General features: G+C 41.5%; 1 protein-coding gene and 2 long non-coding RNA genes across 3 annotated transcripts in view; 2 read left to right on the forward strand and 1 right to left on the reverse strand.

Annotated features, from left to right (window-relative positions):
- Positions 1 to 54: 54 nt before the first annotated feature.
- LOC136759225 (uncharacterized) lies at positions 55 to 4,970 on the forward strand. Its single transcript, XR_010820015.1, has 3 exons — positions 55 to 140; positions 874 to 1,033; positions 4,657 to 4,970. It is a non-coding gene; the product is annotated as an uncharacterized LOC136759225 (long non-coding RNA).
- A 4,815-nt stretch (positions 4,971 to 9,785) lies between these two features.
- LOC136759226 (Golgi apparatus protein 1) overlaps positions 9,786 to 20,289 on the forward strand; it is a 56,326-nt gene continuing 45,822 nt past the window's right edge. Inside the window, exon 1 of the mRNA XM_066714126.1 lies at positions 9,786 to 10,541. Within this exon, the coding sequence (XP_066570223.1) occupies positions 10,224 to 10,541 (318 nt within the window). The 5' untranslated portion in view covers positions 9,786 to 10,223. The remainder of the gene's footprint in view (positions 10,542 to 20,289) is intronic.
- On the reverse strand, positions 10,211 to 12,002 carry LOC136759228 (uncharacterized). The gene is made up of 2 exons (XR_010820016.1): positions 10,908 to 12,002; positions 10,211 to 10,594 (listed from the first exon to the last, which is right to left on the reverse strand). It is a non-coding gene; the product is annotated as an uncharacterized LOC136759228 (long non-coding RNA).

The raw sequence follows: 20,289 nt of genomic DNA on the forward strand, positions 1-20,289 counted from the left end.
CAGACAAACATTAACCCGTTAATTTAATATACAAATGGACATCTCCGGCCAAATAAAGTAATTATTTTTCATGAGAAGGACAATACACAATATCTAGTAAGGCGGCATACTCCAAGAAATATAAAAATCGTACTTTTCTGGTAAGAATAGTTATAAATTGCTGAGATGTACTCACTTTCAGGACTCTTCAGTAATCCTTGCCTTAATCGTATCAGCGTATTTGTATTTTATCTAAAAACAAATCTCACAGGAAACAATTATTAACAATAATAATAATAATAATAATAATAATAATAGCTAGAACATATTTATTCAATTTTGTATTCAGTTTCTACGGTATGCCCTGACTTGCTGTCGCTTCTCCTTCTGCTGAACTGGCCGGGACTGGCATCCCATCATGGCCATTGCTGGCATATCGGCACTACTACCAAATAAATCGGTTAGCTTCCTGCATGTTGCTGCAAGGGACTTTACTTTTCTATTTTAATTTTTCCTCCCCACCGTTAGGGTTTTTGTATTTTTTGCATGATTTCTTACTAGATGTAAGCAATGTCTCGAGGTTATGTCATTGGCAGTCAGTTTTGCCAGATCCTTTAAAAAAAACATCTGTAAAAGATAGGAAAAACCTCTAGATTTGAATCTGAATCCTCCAAATTTATATTTTTTTAAACCTAAATATTGAGCAATGTATAAAGTAAATACATATTTTTTAAATTGCCTTAAGTTTGGGGTTCAAACTGAAAACAGCTCTTACTCTTGTTGTTTGGCAAATAAAACAAAAAATTAGTCATGAATGGAGAATCTCTGGTATGATTTTTCTGATGAGTAGGCAGTGATGAAATATGTGTGTTGTTTGCCCATCATTTACCACAGAATGCTAATAAAATATTGGACTGAGATCAGGAACCATTGGAGGGAGCGCCAGCCGGGAGGGAGTTGCAGTAGTCCAGGCGGGAGAGGACCAGTGACTGGAGTCGAGTAGTCAATGAGGAAGAGTCGGATTTGGCGTATGTTGCTCAGGAAGAATCTACAGGTGCGCGTCAGCGTGGTGATGTGCTGGGTGTAGGAGAGCGCAGGATCGAGGGTGACTCCTAGGTTCTTAGCGGAAGAAGAGGGAAAGAGTGTCCTAGATTCTGAGGGGATTGAGATGGAAAGATTAGCAGAAGATGAAGAGGAGGAGGGAAAGAGAGCAAATCAGATTTGGAGAGGTTGAGCTTGAGGTGGTGTGAGTGCATCCAGGTGGAGATGGCAGACAAACAGGAAGAGATGCAAGAGGGGATGAAGGCGTCAGAAGAGGGAAAAGACAGGAAGATCTGGGCATCATCATCGTAGAAGTGGTAGGAGAAACCATGGGATGCGATGAGGGGGCCCAGGGAGCAAGTGCAGAGAGAACAGGAGCGGGCCCAGGACGGAGCCTTGGGGTACGCCTGTGAGGAGAGGTTGGGGGTTGGATGAGGAACCTCGCCATGTCACTTGGTAGGCCTGGTCGTTGAGGTTGGAGGAGAACCAGGTGAGAGCAGTTCCAGAGATTACAAGGTCAGCGAGGCAGGAGAGGAGGATGGAGTGATCGACGGTGTCAAACGCTGCAGAGAGATCAAGGAGGATGAGGACTGAGGAGAGGGAGGAGAACAAAGTGGAAGTAGCACAGTCAACAGACAGGTGGGAAAAACAGAAAAAAAAGGTAAGAGTGAGAGCAGTGGAGGCAAGGATGGAGGGGGAGATGGAGAGGAGATTATAGCATAAGCTGACAGTGGGAGTTGGAGGGCTGTGGAGGGAAGGGAGAGAAAGGGAGAAGAAGATTAAGTGGTGGTCTGAGATGTCCAGGGGTGTCATGGAGATCGTCCAAGGGGAGCAGCCTCTAGAGAAGATGAGGTCTAGCTGGCGGCCTGCCCTGTGAATGGGGGGAGATGAGGAGAGGGAAAAGTTAAAAGAGTGGGAGGGGTTGGAGAGGTGGATGTTGAAGTCTCCCAGGAGGATGGCAGGTGAGGACAGTGAGGGGAGGGGAGGAGAGAAGGAAGTCCAGTTCATCCAGGAACGAGGTGAGTGGACCAGGAGGGCGGCAGTGAAATAGAAAGAAGAGGTGAGAGGGAGAGGTGAGTTGAACTGTGTGGAATTCAAAGCCGTTAGCTGAGATCGAGGAGAAAAAGCGGGGGACAGAGAAGAGGAGAGAAGGGGAGAGCAGCAGCCCTGTGGGACGGGACAAACAGAGAGGATAGGGCAGCAGGGGGGGTTGAGTTCTCAGGGGAGATCCATGTCTCGGTGAGAGCGAGGAAATCCAGAGATTTATAAGACAGTATTTGAGTGGAAATGTGCAATAAAGTAAGAAAAGAAACAATTCAATTTTTTTTCCAGCAATGGAAAACAGACTCTGATCCAGATGTGGCACCCACTCTGCCCAGAAAACTCTCCTCTGCTCTCTCAGCTGTGGCTTATCAGTTATAGGGCTTTCAGAGGGTCCCTTCGATTGGTGCAAATATTACCAGTCATTTTTGCAATTATTTTAAAATTACAGTTTAGGCCTAAAATCCATTACTGTTTCCGAGATGAGTGAATTTGAATTGAAATGTCATATAGCCTTTGCAATTGTATGTGAACCAAATGTAAAAACACCACTAGACCTACTCACTTGTTAATTCTGCTGTGAGATTCCATTGAAACGTATCTGAAGTGAAGTGCCTGCTACACAAACTGAATTTGTGATCAAGTAGGATCAAGAAATGTGTTTATCAGCCCGGCGTCAGTACCCATGTTGACAGCCCACCGAGGAAGCAAAGGACATTATGCTGAATAAAGCCAATACTGCTGTGTCTGCAAAAGCCAGGGAAGAAGCTTGCCAAACAACAGCAAATAAGTTAAATGCTTAAGTTGATTGTTTTTTAATTGCATCAATGTCAATGACCCCAATATCATATTCATGTATCCCAACTTTGACAGATATTAGAGCTCTGTGCTGGCCAACAGTATAGGCCTACTGTATAGAAATATATATTTATCATTTCGCCAACTATATTATTTCTAGGCTGTTGGAACATGTACTGCAGGGGTGTCCAGCCCTGGTCCTGGAGAGCCCCAATCCAGCAGGTTTTAGCGGTCACCCTTGTATAACCAATTTATAAACACCTGAAGTATTTCATTGTGATCAATGAAGCAGGTGGTGGTAAAATTTGATCAAATCTGCAATGTGCAACGTTGTTTGCAAATATTAATGTATTTAATGTATTTTAAAGTATTATTCTTTGTAAGTACTGTATAGATAATACACTTTTTGGTTAACTGCATTTATAACATTGATTTAACCCTCCTCTTATTCCCATCATTTAGTTGAATGATAAGTGTTGTTGTGGGGATAGGGTGTCATTTTAGAGTGTTGTTAAAACATTGTCAGGGGGACATTTTCTTTTCATTGCACGAAATGCATCAGGGATCAGCCTGTGAATAGAAAGATGCATAATCAGTTCTAGTTTAACACTATATGCTTGAAACCTTGATTTTCAACTGTAGATATGACAACTAAATATCCAGGTTCACACTCACAGACAGTTTCTTATCCAACAATTCCTCTTCCTTCTGCACTTTCCTTTTCTTTAAGGAACTGTAATTCAAATAGGCCTAGCCAGTCATTACATTTCAATAGGCTGTAAGCAAGATCAAACCCAGTAGAGGAATGCACTGGCGAAGCAGCACAGCCAATGCATGACTGCGGCAGGTGGGATTACTGATGTTCAGTCATAATAAATCAACTAAATAAATTATCCCTTGCTGACCGAACCTGTAATGCTCAAATACATAATCTGTATGATTTAAAGAATCTTTAATCTCTAATAATTATTTCAAGCCAAAAAGCTTGCCTTATTAAAATTGATCCCACATCTAGTGGATCTGCAAAGCTGTCATTGTTGGGGGGGGGGGGGGGGGTGCCAGCTATCATTTCATTGGGCAGGATTAAATCCATTCTGTTTCTTACCCAGCAAACTTCACGTTCATCTGCCAGGGAGCGGGTTTAAGATACTGGACATGATGTTCCGATAACACAGCTGGATGATCTTCGAGCTTGCATCGGAGAACGGAAGAGCCTGAGTTTATGGCAATTTATCCGTAAACTTAGCTGGCTAACCTTGTTATCCATGTACAAAGAACAGACCCCAGATAAATCCTGCTCTAGGTCAGGTGCTGTATTATCCGATGACATCCGATGCTATGTGTTTATAATAAGCAGCTTGTGATTTGACAACGCGTACAGTACAAAAACAAACAGTTTATCATTAAACCAAATAGGTAAATATAACAGTATAACAGTCCATATAACAGTAATTTTATTAATATCTGCTCTGATTTCAAACTGTTCAGTGCATCATGCTGGGGACCAGTATTCTCCTGTTGCTAAAAGTATTGTAACGCCCTCTGCTGGTTAGCTTTGGCACTGGTGGCTGCAACCAAATTAGGCCAGAGCAAGACATTCTGGGAAGAGGCAGCCTGACGCGTTCCGGCTGGACAAGGTGGGCCAAGGAGTTTTAATAGTGTTTATAGTTGTATGGGACTTTGGAGTGTGTCTCCTCAACAGGTGAGGTGCTCAGAGATTCCAGTGAACCTAAGAGAGGTAAACATAATCTCATTCTCTCTTTTTAAAAATAAATGACTTGTTCTGTTTGCTTCCAGGCATCGCTTTTGAACAGCTGAACTTTGATCTGGGATCTCCTTTTGTCATGTCAGCATAGCTGCATGTTCAGGCTGAGCTGCAGAGACATCCCACAGAGGATACTGCAACTCTGTAGCATCTGAGCTATGTTTTGAACACTAGATGGCACCATGCAGCAGAGAGTCAGGCATCCCTCAGAAGAAGAGCAGATATCCTGAGAGATATCAGATCGTGTCTGGGGACTACAGATAAAAATGAGCCATTTGGCTTCCTCTGGCACATTTACAGCAATGTTCATAAATGTGCACTATCCCTGTCAAATAAACAAATCGACACAAATACAAGTTAGAACTCCTGTTTTTTTATTTGTGATTCCCCCCTCTGCCCCCTTCCCTTTAGCTCTTACCTGTGTGCATCTTGTCTGCACTTGTTAGCTATTAGAACCAGGATGTATGACTTGTATTTTATATTAACTGTATCCTCAATACAGGCAAACATAAGGCCTATATTTTCTCCTATAGCAGCCTTTCATCCTAGCATTGTCTCTCCTCTGTGCCTAATGGTTTATTTATTTATTGACTTACACACATTCTTTCAATCTATAAAGTGCTCTGTGACTACCGTGAAGGGCGCTATACCAAATAAAAATCAATGGATTGATTGATTAAATTTAAACACATTTATAAGCAATACAGAGTTTTAAAACAAACTCCCCCCCCCCCCCTCCAACACTTTTTATTTAAATATTTGAGCTTGAAAGTAAAGAGTTTGGATTGGAGAGTTGAGGGAGACAGACAGGGCAGTGTTGAACTGGCAGCTCATTCATCAGGTGAGTTGGCAGAATGGTCAGGGGAAAGGCAGAGCAGGTGGCATCAGAGAGTTGGAGGGGGTCAACAGCTTTCAGGTTGTGGAAGGAGATGAGGCGCTGAAGATTAAGGATCTTATGGTCAGAAATTGTGAAAGGGAGGGATAAATATGAGCAAGGTTTAGGCCAGCAGAACAGACAAGATCAAGTATGTATCCCAGGTTGTGGGTGGGAAAATGAATGTGTTGGGTAATATTGAAACAGTCCAGAACTCTTTGCAGACCAACCCGTGTTAAAAGACATGTTCAGTTCACATGTTTCCGTTTTGGTTGTGAGTGAGACTTAATTATCAGATATGAAGCATCCTGGTGCCAGAAGTTACATACAGCACACAGCCCAAGCAGGATTGCAGTTAAAACCACAAAACAAAACCACAAAACAAAAATGTTGGATTGCAAACTAGATAGCTTTAATACAATTCACTGTATGTGATTACTCTTCGTCTTGGCTCGTTTATAACAAGCGACCAGGATAACGCTGTAACCAAAATACACACTGTGCAGGCGTATTTTCGAAGTTATGAAAAAACAAACCACGCATGTGCAAAGAAGACTACAACTTACTCATGAATTACTTGATCGACTATTGTCGTTCTGTAATACATTGTTGAAATCTCAACATATATTTTCAACCTATAAAATAAATATATGGATTACAGACTACAATATATTTAAAATACATTCTATGTATATTTTAAATATACAAAAAGGGGGCAATTATTGCATATGGAATATAGAAAGATCCCACAATTCTACCATATGTCTCCTACAGAATCCACACTGAACTGTTAATCTTTCTGTCGGTCTGTGTTTCTGGCCAAGACACCTACTGAAAATCAATATCCTATCCCTATGGCTCCACAGTTAGAGCTCGAGGTGTATGCAGCACCTGCTCCCTGCTTTTGTGTTTACAATCGATTACAATTTTCAAGTAGCAAACTCCTGAAGGAAGTAACACAATGGCCACACATCTGTTTATTGAAGACATTAAAGGGACCCGTCCCAGAAAGTAAACATCCTACTCAACACAGCAGAGGGGCTGGAGGGGTAACAGTAATGTCAACCAAACAGGTCCTGAAGCCATACTGCAGAATACAAGACCTTTCTGTATTTCAAGTTATAGAAAACTTTTTTCCTTTAACACGATCAACTGAGGTATCCCATTTAAGAGGAAAACATACTACAATAATCTTAAATATACACTCACCTAAAGGATTATTAGGAGCACCTGTTCAATTTCTCATTAATGCAATTATCTAACCAACCAATCACATGGCAGTTGCTTCAATGCATTTAGGGGTGTGGTCCTGGTCAAGACAATCTCCTGAACTCCAAACTGAATGTCTGAATGGGAAAGAAAGGTGATTTAAGCAATTTTGAGCGTGGCATGGTTGTTGGTGCCAGACGGGCCGGTCTGAGTATTTCACAATCTGCTCAGTTACTGGGATTTTCACGCACAACCATTTCTAGGGTTTACAAAGAATGGTGTGAAAAGGGAAAAACATCCAGTATGCGGCAGTCCTGTGGGCGAAAATGCCTTGTTGATGCTAGAGGTCAGAGGAGAATGGGCCGACTGATTCAAGCTGATAGAAGAGCAACTTTGACTGAAATAACCACTCGTTACAACCGAGGTATGCAGCAAAGCATTTGTGAAGCCACAACACGTACAACCTTGAGGCGGATGGGCTACAACAGCAGAAGACCCCACCGGGTACCACTCATCTCCACTACAAATAGGAAAAAGAGGCTACAATTTGCACAAGCTCACCAAAATTGGACAGTTGAAGACTGGAAAAATGTTGCCTGGTCTGATGAGTCTCGATTTCTGTTGAGACATTCAGATGGTAGAGTCAGAATTTGGCGTAAACAGAATGAGAACATGGATCCATCATGCCTTGTTACCACTGTGCAGGCTGGTGGTGGTGGTGTAATGGTGTGGGGGATGTTTTCTTGGCACACTTTAGGCCCCTTAGTGCCAATTGGGCATCGTTTAAATGCCACGGCCTACCTGAGCATTGTTTCTGATCATGTCCATCCCTTTATGACCACCATGTACCCATCCTCTGATGGCTACTTCCAGCAGGATAAAGCACCATGTCACAAAGGTCGAATAATTTCAAATTGGTTTCTTGAACATGACAATGAGTTCACTGTACTAAACTGGCCCCCACAGTCACCAGATCTCAACCCAATAGAGCATCTTTGGGATGTGGTGGAACGGGAGCTTCGTGCCCTGGATGTGCATCCCACAAATCTCCATCAACTGCAAGATGCTATCCTATCAATATGGGCCAACATTTCTAAAGAATGCTTTCAGCACCTTGTTGAATCAATGCCACGTAGAATTAAGGCAGTTCTGAAGGCGAAAGGGGGTCAAACACAGTATTAGTATGGTGTTCCTAATAATCCTTTAGGTGAGTGTATATATATATATATATATATTGTTACCTGATCAAACTTACTCTGAGTTAAAAAACAATTGTGAAGAAGCATTTCATGTAATTTCATCCACAATTTGTATCACAAAATTGTTAGAAATAAATGAATGCAGTGAGCTTTTAACACAATTTTAAGCCTATTTATTTCTATCTAAACAATCAGTGGTAACAAACAGGATCAGCATGATGGTCGGTGCAATGAAACAGAGATTTAAAATCCCTCTATAGTGCAGAATATGAATTCAATAATTAAATGAACCCTATTAACCAAAAATATCCAAAATATTAACATCAAGCCAAACAGCAAAATAAATCTATACATTTTATTAAGGATTTTATGAAGATAGTTTTTAGATTCACAAATACATTCTTCATTTCAGTTCTTTAGGCTTTTCACATTCATGTTCTCAGTTTTTAACAACAGCATGTACTCAATATAATCAATTTTGAGCCTTAAAAACAAACAGAAGATTGCAGTTTATTAATGGTTTCAACAACAATTGTTAACATGAATATTAAACTTTTAAAAATAAACTGCGTTGGAAGCGTAGAAACCCATAGTGCCCACCTATGATTTCCCTGTACAGCAGCCAGTACTATTTATAGACCAGGAATAGATGGGCCACCACCACTTTTTTATATCTAATGGTGAATCAGTACCAGGAAACATTGAGGTCATTAAGATCTACACCTCCCATATGCTGGTTATAACAGTATATGCAGTTTGAATGCAGGATTTTGTCATGAGCATGCTTTTCCCTTTTCTATAATTTGACAGTTATTTCAGAATATCTGTCTTCTAAGTGGGTGGCCACTGTGACAAGATTGTTGTCATTCCCCCTGACAAGCAGTTTTTCTCTTTGTCAGTACTTTCTGAAAATCCTCTGGATTTCTTCTCAGATTCCTTTAATGGTGTGAAAGGGGCATCATACAAACATTTTTTCTCATTGTCCCCGAGCTTCCATACCCACATCTAGTCATCTGCTCTAAAAGTGTCAGTTGACTAACTGCTCTGCACAATTCGTGTTGGCCTCCTTTGGCCTCTTTCATTAATGAGACGTTATTGACCACTGGCCTGCCATTGGCAGGATGTCCTTTGTGTGGTGGACCATCCTTGATACACAGAACACTGGCATGAACACACAAAAGCATTGCAGTTCTTGACACACTCAAACCAGTGCCTGGCACCTACTACCATCCCCCATTCAAAGCACTTACATCTTTGTCTTGCCCATTTACCCTCTGAATGGCACACATACACAATCCATGTCTCAATTTCGTCAAAGCTAAAACTCCTTCTTTAACCCGTCTCCTCCCCTTCCTCTACACTGACTGAAGTGGATTTAACAGGTTACATCAATAAGGGATCATAGCCGTCAGCTGGATTTGCCTCATTGGTCTAGCAGGTGTGACTCAGTGTAACTGCATTATTTGTTTGCATAAATCTACCTCAACAGTCCACCATTACTTATTTTTTCTCACTTGAGTTAACATTCAGTAGGGGAATAAAGGTCTGCTCTCATTTCATGGGGGGGTGAATGTGTTGAGGTGATATGCCGTATAGGTGGAGGGGGTGTGGATTATGTCCTACTCCAGGTTACAATTGACCCGAGGGGTCAGCATTTGCATAAGGTGACAGAAGCATGGTGGTAGCAACCCCCCTGCAGGGAAATGGACCCTGGTGGATACAACTGGGGGGCATAGTCAGCCTGTAAATAGTTATTATCCATTGTAATTTGCCCCTTGAGCCCCTCAGCCCCCTGTGTGTACCTTCGCCTGTCCCACCCAGGCTGTGTCACAATGCATCTATCACAGCCTCCCTGCCTTCCCCCATCTGTGCCTCTCAGTGCGCAGGCTTGTGAGCTCTAGTAAGCAGTTACTAAAATAAAATGGATCAGTCAGTTCTTTGCTGAAGTAAGCTCACAGCACAGTGAACGCGCTACAGTATGTTGTCAAATAGGGGAAGTAAATACCACACCGAAAAGACACGTTGCATTATGCAAATGAATGGATTCACACAAATAACCGCCTAAACATTTTCTTCCAAGCCGTATTAAAATTGGGCAAAACTAAAAACTACATCTACATTTTAATGTGGATGGATTTTGCACAAGCAGCGAGACATAATCGGACTAAATAAATAGATTGGCAGATCAACCATCATCATCTGAGACCTGGGAGAGGGAGCCAGAGAGGAAGAGGAGGGGGAGCAGCCCACACCGCGCACGCCGACGTTTTAAACAGGAGTGGCGTGCGGCCGTCCTGCTCGAGCGATTTCCCCGAAGATGGCGGCGTGTAGACGTGTTCAGCTGCTCCTGCTGTTGATGTCCGTCTTGATCTCTTCTTCTGTCTGCCGGGACGGAAAGCCGCCGAACAATGGCAACCTGCTCGGCGCTGGCAATTCTTTGCAAAATCCAATCCAGGGCGGGGGGCCGATCGGTGGAAATATGGCTCCCGCAGCTGCGGCCTCCCAGCCCCGCCGGGCGACCGGCTGGAAGCTGGCCGAAGAGGAGGCCTGTCGGGAGGACCTGACCCGGCTCTGCCCCAAGCACACCTGGAGCAACAACCTGGCCGTGCTGGAGTGTCTGCAGGACAAGAAAGAGGTGAGGTGGCGTCAGCGGCGACGAGAGGACCGGGGCAGAGAGCTAGGGTGTGCCTGCGGGGATAGAGACAGAGAGAGGGGGACTGGGTGGTCTGCATCAACTGCCTGGTATTCATGCGACGGTGAAAGGACGGACTCATCTGGACACTGCGCTTCCCCGGCACCATACCGACCGCATTGTGCGTTAGAGCCGCCCGAAACAGCGCCGAGACCCCGGCTGTAAATAACAGGCCTGATTAGTAATATAACGCATCGTTGTGCGTGTTGATGGACCGCTGCTGCATACGTATCTTTGTTGCAGTGATCTTTACAAATACCGTGTAAGACCCTTGTTTTATCGGTCGAGTGTGGGGTCGGTAGCGTGTACCTCTGCTGCTATTGTTCAATCGATGTGCCTGTGCATCATGTGTAGAATGAATGAGCATATCGCCACTGGAGAGCTGCGGCAGCCTGTGCGGGATCCACGAGTGTATCGATACTTCTAAGCGTCCGAGCTCGCACTGTCCTCCTTCAGGAACATTCTTACCCACAATACACCACGGCATTCGAATATTCCGTGTTTGACCAAGAGGACGTTACGATCGTTTCCCGCATCTAGTTACACTAAAGCGAAAGATGTATTGCATGTTGTGGGCGCTGCAGCGGAATAACACGGCTGTGCAAGAATGGACCCCCCAGCTCATTTGTTGATTACGTGCGATCATTTATAACATAGGTTTTATAGGACTGCGCTGGACATACGTGCAATTATTTTCCAGGCAACGCGGAGACAACCACTTTAGCTGTTATTTTGTAATGAATGCATAGTGCAAGTGCACAAACTGTTAATTGCTTCAAGTTTTTAGCCACACCAATGCTTTCCTATGTAAATTGGCCTTAATGGATATGACAATCAGTTATTCCATGGTCAAATGGACCCATATCATAGGAATGAAATCTGATGAGTTGACTACACAATTAGTCCACTATTGTTGCTGTGGTGTTTGTGTCCAGCAGCAGTGAGTCACTCTTGTGAGTTTGTTTCCCCCCCCCTTTCTTCTTTGGTCATGAGCAGTTAGTTACACGCGTGACAGAGTGTTTTCGAAGCTCTTGGAGGTCTTGTACAGTGCCAGGCCAGATGACTGGAGAGACCAACTCCACAGGGAGAGGAAATCCTGTTAAGTTTTTAGTCTTTTTCATGTAGGTTACCAAGGTAATGGCATCAAATATAATGAGTGAGCTGTCCACATCGCTGTTTTAATGAGCTGTCCTAGAGGTTTAAGAACAACAGACAAAGACATGCCACTTTCATCGAAAAAAGACAGAAAAAAGCTGTTTTCCAGCGCTTCCCTTGCTTTCCATTTTCCCACAATTTGTGTTTTTACATTTATTGCCTTTATTATGAGAAGTTATGTCAGGGACTCAATGGAGTGAATCAAGTCACAATCGTGTAAAACTTGGTAGTCTCACTAGTGCGGGAGATTGTTTGGATGACCTTGTGCAGTGGTGATCTATTTTTAATTTTTTTCCTTTTTTTTGTGTGTGCGCATGCTAAACTTGGACTGACCACAGCACAGGTCACATTTTGAGTAAAAAAAAAAAAATGCTTGTTATTTTGTGTGCTACACAGAGATCCGTTATTTGTCACAAGATTAAAATACCAACCTCCACCCCTCCCCCAAATGTCTGCAGCTCTGCCACATCGCCACTTCCCGATCTTAAACAAGCGGTTCTCCTGGTCTGTTAAGAGGCTGGAATGTAACTGCCTTCTGGTGAAATGATACAAAAGTAGCAGACCCTCACCTTTTATTTTTTTGGTGGGGGGCTTACAATTATTTGTATGTCATAACACCCCATAAAGACCCTAAAAAACACTGGACATAACATTAATTTCTTTTTAACAATCATCAATGGACTGAGGGATCGTAAGTCCCGCACAGAGCCCAGATTTGTCTCCACCAGATCAAGTGCGCTCTTGCACAAGGAAGATGAATACAGCATCATACACTGCACACGCTATGTAGGGTGGGTGCAAACATGTTTAAAAAGAAACAAAAAGGCATATTTTTCAAGTATTTATTTTTTTAGAATGTGAAATTAAGTTTAGCTTACAGTATAGATTTTCAGCAAAATGCCGTTCTTTTTCTCTCTGTAGTTAACAATGAATTTGCTTATAGCACATATTTTGAAGCAGACGCATGGGCAAAGGTTAAACTTTCAGAGAAGGCACCGCAACCAACAATTTGACAACTTATCTTCTTTTGGGCTCTTTTAGCTTTCATTGAAAATAAATTAGATCACTTTCCTTTGCCTGATAAATAAAAGTACTCAAAATTATCCTTTTTTTCTCCCTATCTGATCACATGTTCCAGCCACCTTCCCCCTCCTCTCTACTAACTGTGCTTCTGCGTTTTCATTAACTGAAGAAGCAATAATACACACACGTGTCTGGCTTCGCCTGCCCCAAGATTGCTGATTTTGCAGCCATGTGTCAATACCTTAAGACAAAGATCTCTTTACAGATCCTCAATGGGATTTGCACTGCGATGGTTTCTGTAAATTGCTGTTCACCTAATTTGTCTGGCTGTTTACTATCCTTTCCATAGCATTTCGAATTTAAACTTATTTAGTAGAACGAAAGGAAATGTCTCCCCTTGGCTGTACATAGACTCGAGCTACATGGGACTAAGTGGTCCTGATTCCGACGTAATTGATATCATTAATTGGAATGTTCTCTCTGCTGAAGGCCCTGATTCTAAACCGGCAATTAAGCTGTCAGATCATTGGGTTGCTGGTTGCGTTTCAGTGCAGAGTTTTGATGCAGTATTGTTTTGCTTAAAATGCAAGGGAAATCAAGTGTTTATCCTCTCCTCTCTTTCAATGTTTGGTCTTTTTATGTTTTCAGGTTCAAGGTATACCTAATGAGCTTGCTTTCCTTTAATGGAAATTTAAGCTAATGCGATGTGAGACTGATTTGCTTAGACCACAGCTTGAGTTCAAACAAAACAATGAGTTTTCAGTGTCATACAATTTGAATGTAAGTGCAACAGTCTGAATGGTTTTCCTGTGTGAGAATTGGCCCTTGTATCTTTGCTGTTTTGTTTCCCCCTTTCACTTTATCAAGACTGATTTGGGCTTGGCTTATTGGCTAAGGGGAAGGTTAGAGAAATGCTCAGATATTTAAAGTTTGCCGTGTAGATAAGCTGAAGCTCTTGTTTGAGGTGTTTTGCCTACATTACTCTGTGGTGTACCAATTAAGAAAATTGGTTAATCGCTGAACTGAAGAAAGCAGCCTGTTTCTGATTCTTCGATGCAGAAGTACAAAACCAAAAAGTTAAATTTCTTTAGCATGCTTTCTGTTAGTTTAAGAATGATAGTAGAGAATGTAAAAACTATTTTTTTTCTTAGAAGATGTCTTTTAATTTCTGAGATTTGTTGAAGTGATCAGTTTTATTTCAATCCCAACTTTGCAATTTCATGTGCATTCTCTGTTTGTATGTGCATTTTATTCCAGGTAATGTTTGTGGGTGTTTTCTGTTAAAGCCAGAAACGTTGCATTCAATTCTATAGAATACGGCAGCAGATCTCAGTGTTTGCTACAGGAAATTTGACGTGTGCGTGCGTGCGTGTGCGAGTGTGTGCGTGTGCGAGTGTGTGCGTGTGCGAGTGTGTGCGTGTGCGAGTGTGTGCGTGTGCGAGTGTGTGCGTGTGTGAGTGTGCGAGTGTGTGAGTGTGTTCCGAGCCAACGGGTGTGAAAGCACCACTGCCCTCGCTTATGCTAAAGTGATCCAGCAACAATGGGTTTTCCATGCCACTGTAATTACCAAGCTAAGTATTTAACTGAAACAATCTTAACATCTGTGCCTGTCTTAAGCAGTTAATAATGCCTATAAATCTTGGTGCTCAGCTTTGTTGTCCTTTCTGCTTTTCTGTGGCACTCCAGCTCTGATCTGGTCAGCTGCTTCCGCTGCAGTGTTATTTGACCGAAATAAATGTTGCATCCTGTAAAGAAATCTATGACAAGATTAAAATCTGGAAATCTACCATACTTTCTGTAGTTCAAAAGATGGATCGGCAACATGCAAGTGTCTTTGATCTGATTTGTGTTCTGATAAGAAGTCATGTAGGACACCAAGACTCAAATTTCTTAAAGTAATTGTATTATTTTAAATGAATCTCTCTATAGGCTTATATAAATTATTTTGTCTCTATAACTTAATTGTACCTTTAATTCCACTTGTCATTTAGCATTAGTAAAAGCATCTAAGGAAATCATTCAAAGGCTGCTAAATTGTGGATAGGTAACTTGACAATGTTTTTCTAGAGCTGAAAACCAGTTAAGCTTTTATGGAATTTATGGTTCAATAACTTATATTTACACAATTCAGACAGGATATCTAAGGTTGTAAAGCTCTAACTTAAGGTATATTGACTAGGCAGTAAACCTAGGAAAGTCTGGTGTTGTAATCTAATATTCTTTTTGTGTCTATCTAGGAAACCTACTGTTACTCTTTAAGCAGGTCTAACTGGCCAAGCTTGTTTACTCAAATCCATTTATTCTAACCGTTCTCTGCCTGTTCTTTGCATATGTTCAGTATTCAACCTGGGAGCCTATTGGCACTCGCTCTGCACGTTAACAGCTTGTGACTAAGCTTTGGGAGAGCTTCTCTCAGGTCTGCATTAGTAAAGCTTTCACCATTGTTGGCGTCAAAGGCTGTCGGGCAGCTGTCAAAAGTGTTATCAATAATTACTGCATATCAATAGCTGATGGTATATTGCAGTATGTTGCAATGTTCAACACAGGCCCCAAAACAAAATGTTTACCAGTCTGTTTTTCACATTTTATTTTGTTTACTTACATTTCCAATTGAAAAAATTCAGCTGCCAGTCAGTTGTTTGTTCAGCTGAGGGATTGGTGAACAAACAGTATTATCCAGATAACGGTTTCTCTGTAGGATGTATTTTTGCACATCTTTCACACAACTGTAACTTGCTGTGAATATGAAATGTGGTGTAGAATGAAATATAAGAAGGAAAAATACATAGGAATTCGCCTCAAGAGTTTAGCCTTTGCTAAACATTGTAATATAAATAGACCATTGATTTGTCGAATATATATATTTTAGATATTATCAATGGTTTGCAGATCATGTGGCAATTGCTTGCATAAAGGCTGTGGCTGTAATGCATGCCTGGCCATAATATTTTATACAAAATAATCACTGAAGTACTTTGGCATGGCGGGCTGCTGAAATTCTCTCTAACTGAAGGGGTCCGGCTTTATTTCCCCAGCAACTGTTTGCTCTATAAAAAGATGTGGTGTATGGGAGTTGCAGTCGTGAAGAGGCCTTTTCACTGTGCTACCCTAGAGCACTTTGGACGTAGGTGGCAAAGGCAGTTTTGCCTCGTTTTAGTTTTCCTTTTTTTGGCCACTGGCAATCTGGCATTTTTCTTGGTTGGGCAGTGTATCAGTCAACAGTCACAGGCTGGTTTTGCACTCATGATGTCAGAAACTGGGTTAAAGCACTTTCCTCCTTGGGACTTCTAAATTGTGAGAGCAGCAATTCTCATTTACCTGAATCTGGCTTGTCATGTCTGAACTGACAGTCACTCTATCACTCCTGTACTCCCTGACTGCCCACCTCTGGGTCTCATGCATGGTTTCAATTAATTGATCCTTCAAAGGGTCAGGTTAATTACATTTCTTAAACTCAACGCATTGAATCGTGTGTCTGTTTGACAATTGCGTGTCCTGCTGTATACGTGCTTGAATTTGATCAGCTCTAATCTGAATGTGTGCTATGCAGACATCCACATTTCTGTTCAAACACACTACCTTACTAGACATGTAGCAGGGTAAGAGGGTGTCCTCTGATTCACTTTGCACTTCCCACCAGCTCAATCCCCAGATCTGCTCTCTGATGCCTGAGCTGTACTTTGCTTTAAACTTTTAAGGGCTGTGCTGCAGATCAGGGGGTCTCAATCTCTGTTCCCAGAGAGCTGCTTAATTAATCTTATTTCATTAATCAATCAATTGCTTTTTCAGTGTCTCATGGTGCATCTTATAGTGCCTGTACCATCACACAGTAGATCCCAAGGTGGACATTGTCTTAAAGATGAACAGTCTGAATGGGGATGCTAGTTAGTGAATAATATGCATCCCTAATCTTTCTAAGTCTAACACCAAAAAAGATGCTTAAGCCCCTTTTGCAGACATTAGTGACCAAATCCTAAATCCAAAAATGCCAGCTTTCCTGTGGGGTCTTAACTTAGACTGGTTTAGTCGTGATAAAATGCACAGATGGCCTTTATGATCTTGACTGTGTGAAGCTCATTGCTGTGGACGTTTCTGTAAAACCTGTGCCATTCAAACCATTAAATTAGAAGAATAAGTCTTCAAAGTTCTCTCTTCAGTAGCGCCTGAGGTTCTCTCTGTGAGGATATAATGACTGGGTGTGCTGTGCAGGACTCTCTGGTGGTTACATCCTGTCAGGGCTTCAGCTGCCACCTCATATTTCTGGACATTTTTAAATGTACAGTAATATATTAAATGTGACTGTTCCAATTATGAGAGATTTAAAGTTTTAATTTGTAAGATAGTGAACTGAGCTGAAGTTTTCTACAATTTGGAACCATTCATCTTTTTCAATTATATAAAAAATTAAACTGCTCTTAGCTTTTTCATGGCTGTTTGTTATGTTCAGGGTTTATGAAGCAGTATACAATGAGGAGGACTCAGATCTCTGCTGTAAAGCACAAGGGGGAAAGGAGCTCCTAAGGACTAGATCTGGCAAAGGCAGCCAACTCTCAGCTTGGTCTAAACTCACATATATGCTGTTGCGCTTGGGTCATTGCACACCAGAGACTACTTTGGCAAAAGTTGCCCGACATATTGGACTTCTAGAAAACCATTAGGCATGGAGGAGAGAAAAACAACAACTCATACAGGATGACAGACTGTTATGTTAGACTGCTATGGCTTAAGGCCTAGTCCTAATGGGTTCCTCCCCTCCAGGCAATGTCAAATAAACAGACAGCACAAAGTTCTTGTATAGTGCTGCTGTGATCTTCTCTCTTCGTTGGCCTCTCTGCCCTCTGTCCCTAATTTTAGGGACTTCTAGGTAGCCAGCATCCTGGGACCAGATTGTTTGATCGGGTGTACATAGGCCTATAAGCTTGCTAAGGTATTTAGGGGCTAACCCATTTAGTGCTTTATAGGCCAATAACAGGATTTTAAAAGGGAAATATGATTTAAAATAGATATGTTTTTTTTTTAATCCTGGTAGCTTCATTTTGAACTAGATAAAGATTACACATGACATAGTTCGGACTGCCCGTGAGGTATTAAATTACAGAAATCAAATCTAGACATGACGGAAGCATGCATTTTGTTTCTTTGTATCCTAAAAACAGAACTTAATTTAGAAATATTTCGGAGCTGAAGGAATGACATTCTGGTCACATCCGTATTACGTGATCTGGATCGTAAATAACACCCAAGTTACGTGCTGATGTTTTAGTACTGCGGTTAAAACCATTAAGGATTAGGCCAGACAGTATTGCATTGCCAGTAAGTTTTGTTGACCCTAATATTAAGAATTTAGCTTAATCAGAATTCCGCACAAGAAAATTGTCATCCATTTTTTTTTTTTTTTTTTTAATATCTCAGAGAGGCAATGACAGGTTATTTATAGCTTTGGTCTTATATGGGTTCATGGATAAATACAGTTGTGCATCGTCAGCATAACTGTGAAAGTTGATTATTGTGCCTATGCGTGATGTTGCCTAGTGGAATATATACAGTGAGAAGAGCATTGGTCCAATGACAGAGCCCTGTGGCACCCCACACTGAACTTCTGATGGATAGGAGTGGTGTTTGTGGGGTTTAAACCAACCAAGAACAAGAGTTGAGAGGCCTGCTTAAGTGTTTTAGGCAGTCTGTCAGGATTTTATGGTTGATTTTGTCAAAGTCGGAGCTTAAGTCTAAAAACAATAATAGATAGGTTTGAAATAAGTCTATAGTTCTTCGGAGTATTGGGATCTAAGTTCAATTGCTTAAGGCAGGGGTGTCATACTCATATTAGGTAGTGGGCCAGATTTGTTCAAATGAGACCTCATGTGGGCCGGATAATTTTTTGCTGAAATCAGTTTGACTCTACACATGGATATTTAGGCTGCTTGCTGATTTTTTGAAATCATTCAAGAAGGCCTACAGATACCAATCATTGCATGGTTGACACATGAAAATAACACACAATGTATTATTACATAAAGCAAAAGCGAGAACTGCAACAAATACTTGTTGAACAGAAAGCATTTTCCTATGCAACATTGACAAGAATACATTTCAAGTAGAAGAGAGAAGTGCAACAAATAGCTGATCGGAAGTGCCATAGAAAGCATGTTTTCTATTAATAATTACATATTGTTTGAATATCTGTTATTCATTAATTATACATTTGAAAGAATGTAGGTTATAGTTCTAAAACGCCAAATGTCTGTCCAGAATAGCTGTACCAATCAATCAGAAATTGCATGTTGGCACATGAAAACACCAAAATGTAAAATTACAAAAAGTAGAAGAGAGAAGTGTAACAAAATTGACTATTATAAGTGCCACAGAAAGCATTTCATACAACTATTAACAACAATAATTACATATTGTGTTTGAATATGTGAGTAATTCATTAACTATAAATTTGTCCAGAAGAGCTGGTTCAGATACTGTGGTTAATGCAGCTGCCCTGTGATCAGTAGATGTAGAGTCCAGTGCACTATAGGGAGGCTGTGACATTTCCTCTTGCTGGTTTGAGCTCAGATTGAGCTGATACAGTGATTACCCGCAAATAAACACGGGTTGGAAAGGAGACTGGAGAGAGCTGGTTTTGGACATGCGTGTGTATGAGCATGCGTGATTCAGGGCCTCAGTGACGCTGGCCGTGGCAGGTGAGGTGCTGCTTTGTGCCAGTGCTGTGAGCCCTGCGAGTGAGACGCAGGTGCAGGGGCGTCGCTGGGCTGCAGGGTTTAGGGGCTGCAGGCCCGAATGTGCTATGAATCTCTGATTTCAATTTGTTTTGCTCCGGTAAGAGCGGTGGGTGCTGATGGTGCTTTCATACGATTGCAAGAAACGCAAGTAGACATCTGTATATAATCGGGCGGCAAAGCGTTATGGTCAATAATTGGAGTATAAATATATTTTTGGAATTGGATCAAAAGACCCGGGATTAAGCCCCGGAAGCCCAGGCCTGACGACGCCAGCTGGCCAGATCCACATGGCACCGAGCGCTTTTACTATAAAAAGTGTATTGATGTTATTTATAGCAGTAATATTAATGTTTTATGGTCATATTTAAATACTCTTTGTGCTATGTACATGTAAATGTTGGATTTGATATTCATGAATAAAACTTTTATTATACGAGGGTTTGCCTGTTAAAGAGCTGTCGGTTACAGTGACCGGCTTTGGCGCTTGTAGATGGTTAGAAATGTCTGCGCTTAATATTAATTAATGTATCATATCATAGAAACCTCTTACTTTGCTTATTACACATATAGATAATAACTGTATGCAAACTTTTGTTTTTTACCCAAAACATCTCAGGCCGGATGAAACCTGCTGGCGGGCGTATCTTTGCCACCCCTGCTTTAAGGAGTGGTTTTAGTAGAGCAATTTTCTGGCACAATGTCAGAAGATGGTGTTTAGTATATTGAGAATGGGATGAACAGTCATAGTTTATTATAGTTTAGTAGGTAAAGGCTCTAGTGAACAT

Source organism: Amia ocellicauda, chromosome 9, assembly GCF_036373705.1.
Source record: "Amia ocellicauda isolate fAmiCal2 chromosome 9, fAmiCal2.hap1, whole genome shotgun sequence".
Classification (NCBI taxonomy): Eukaryota; Metazoa; Chordata; class Actinopteri; order Amiiformes; family Amiidae; genus Amia; species Amia ocellicauda.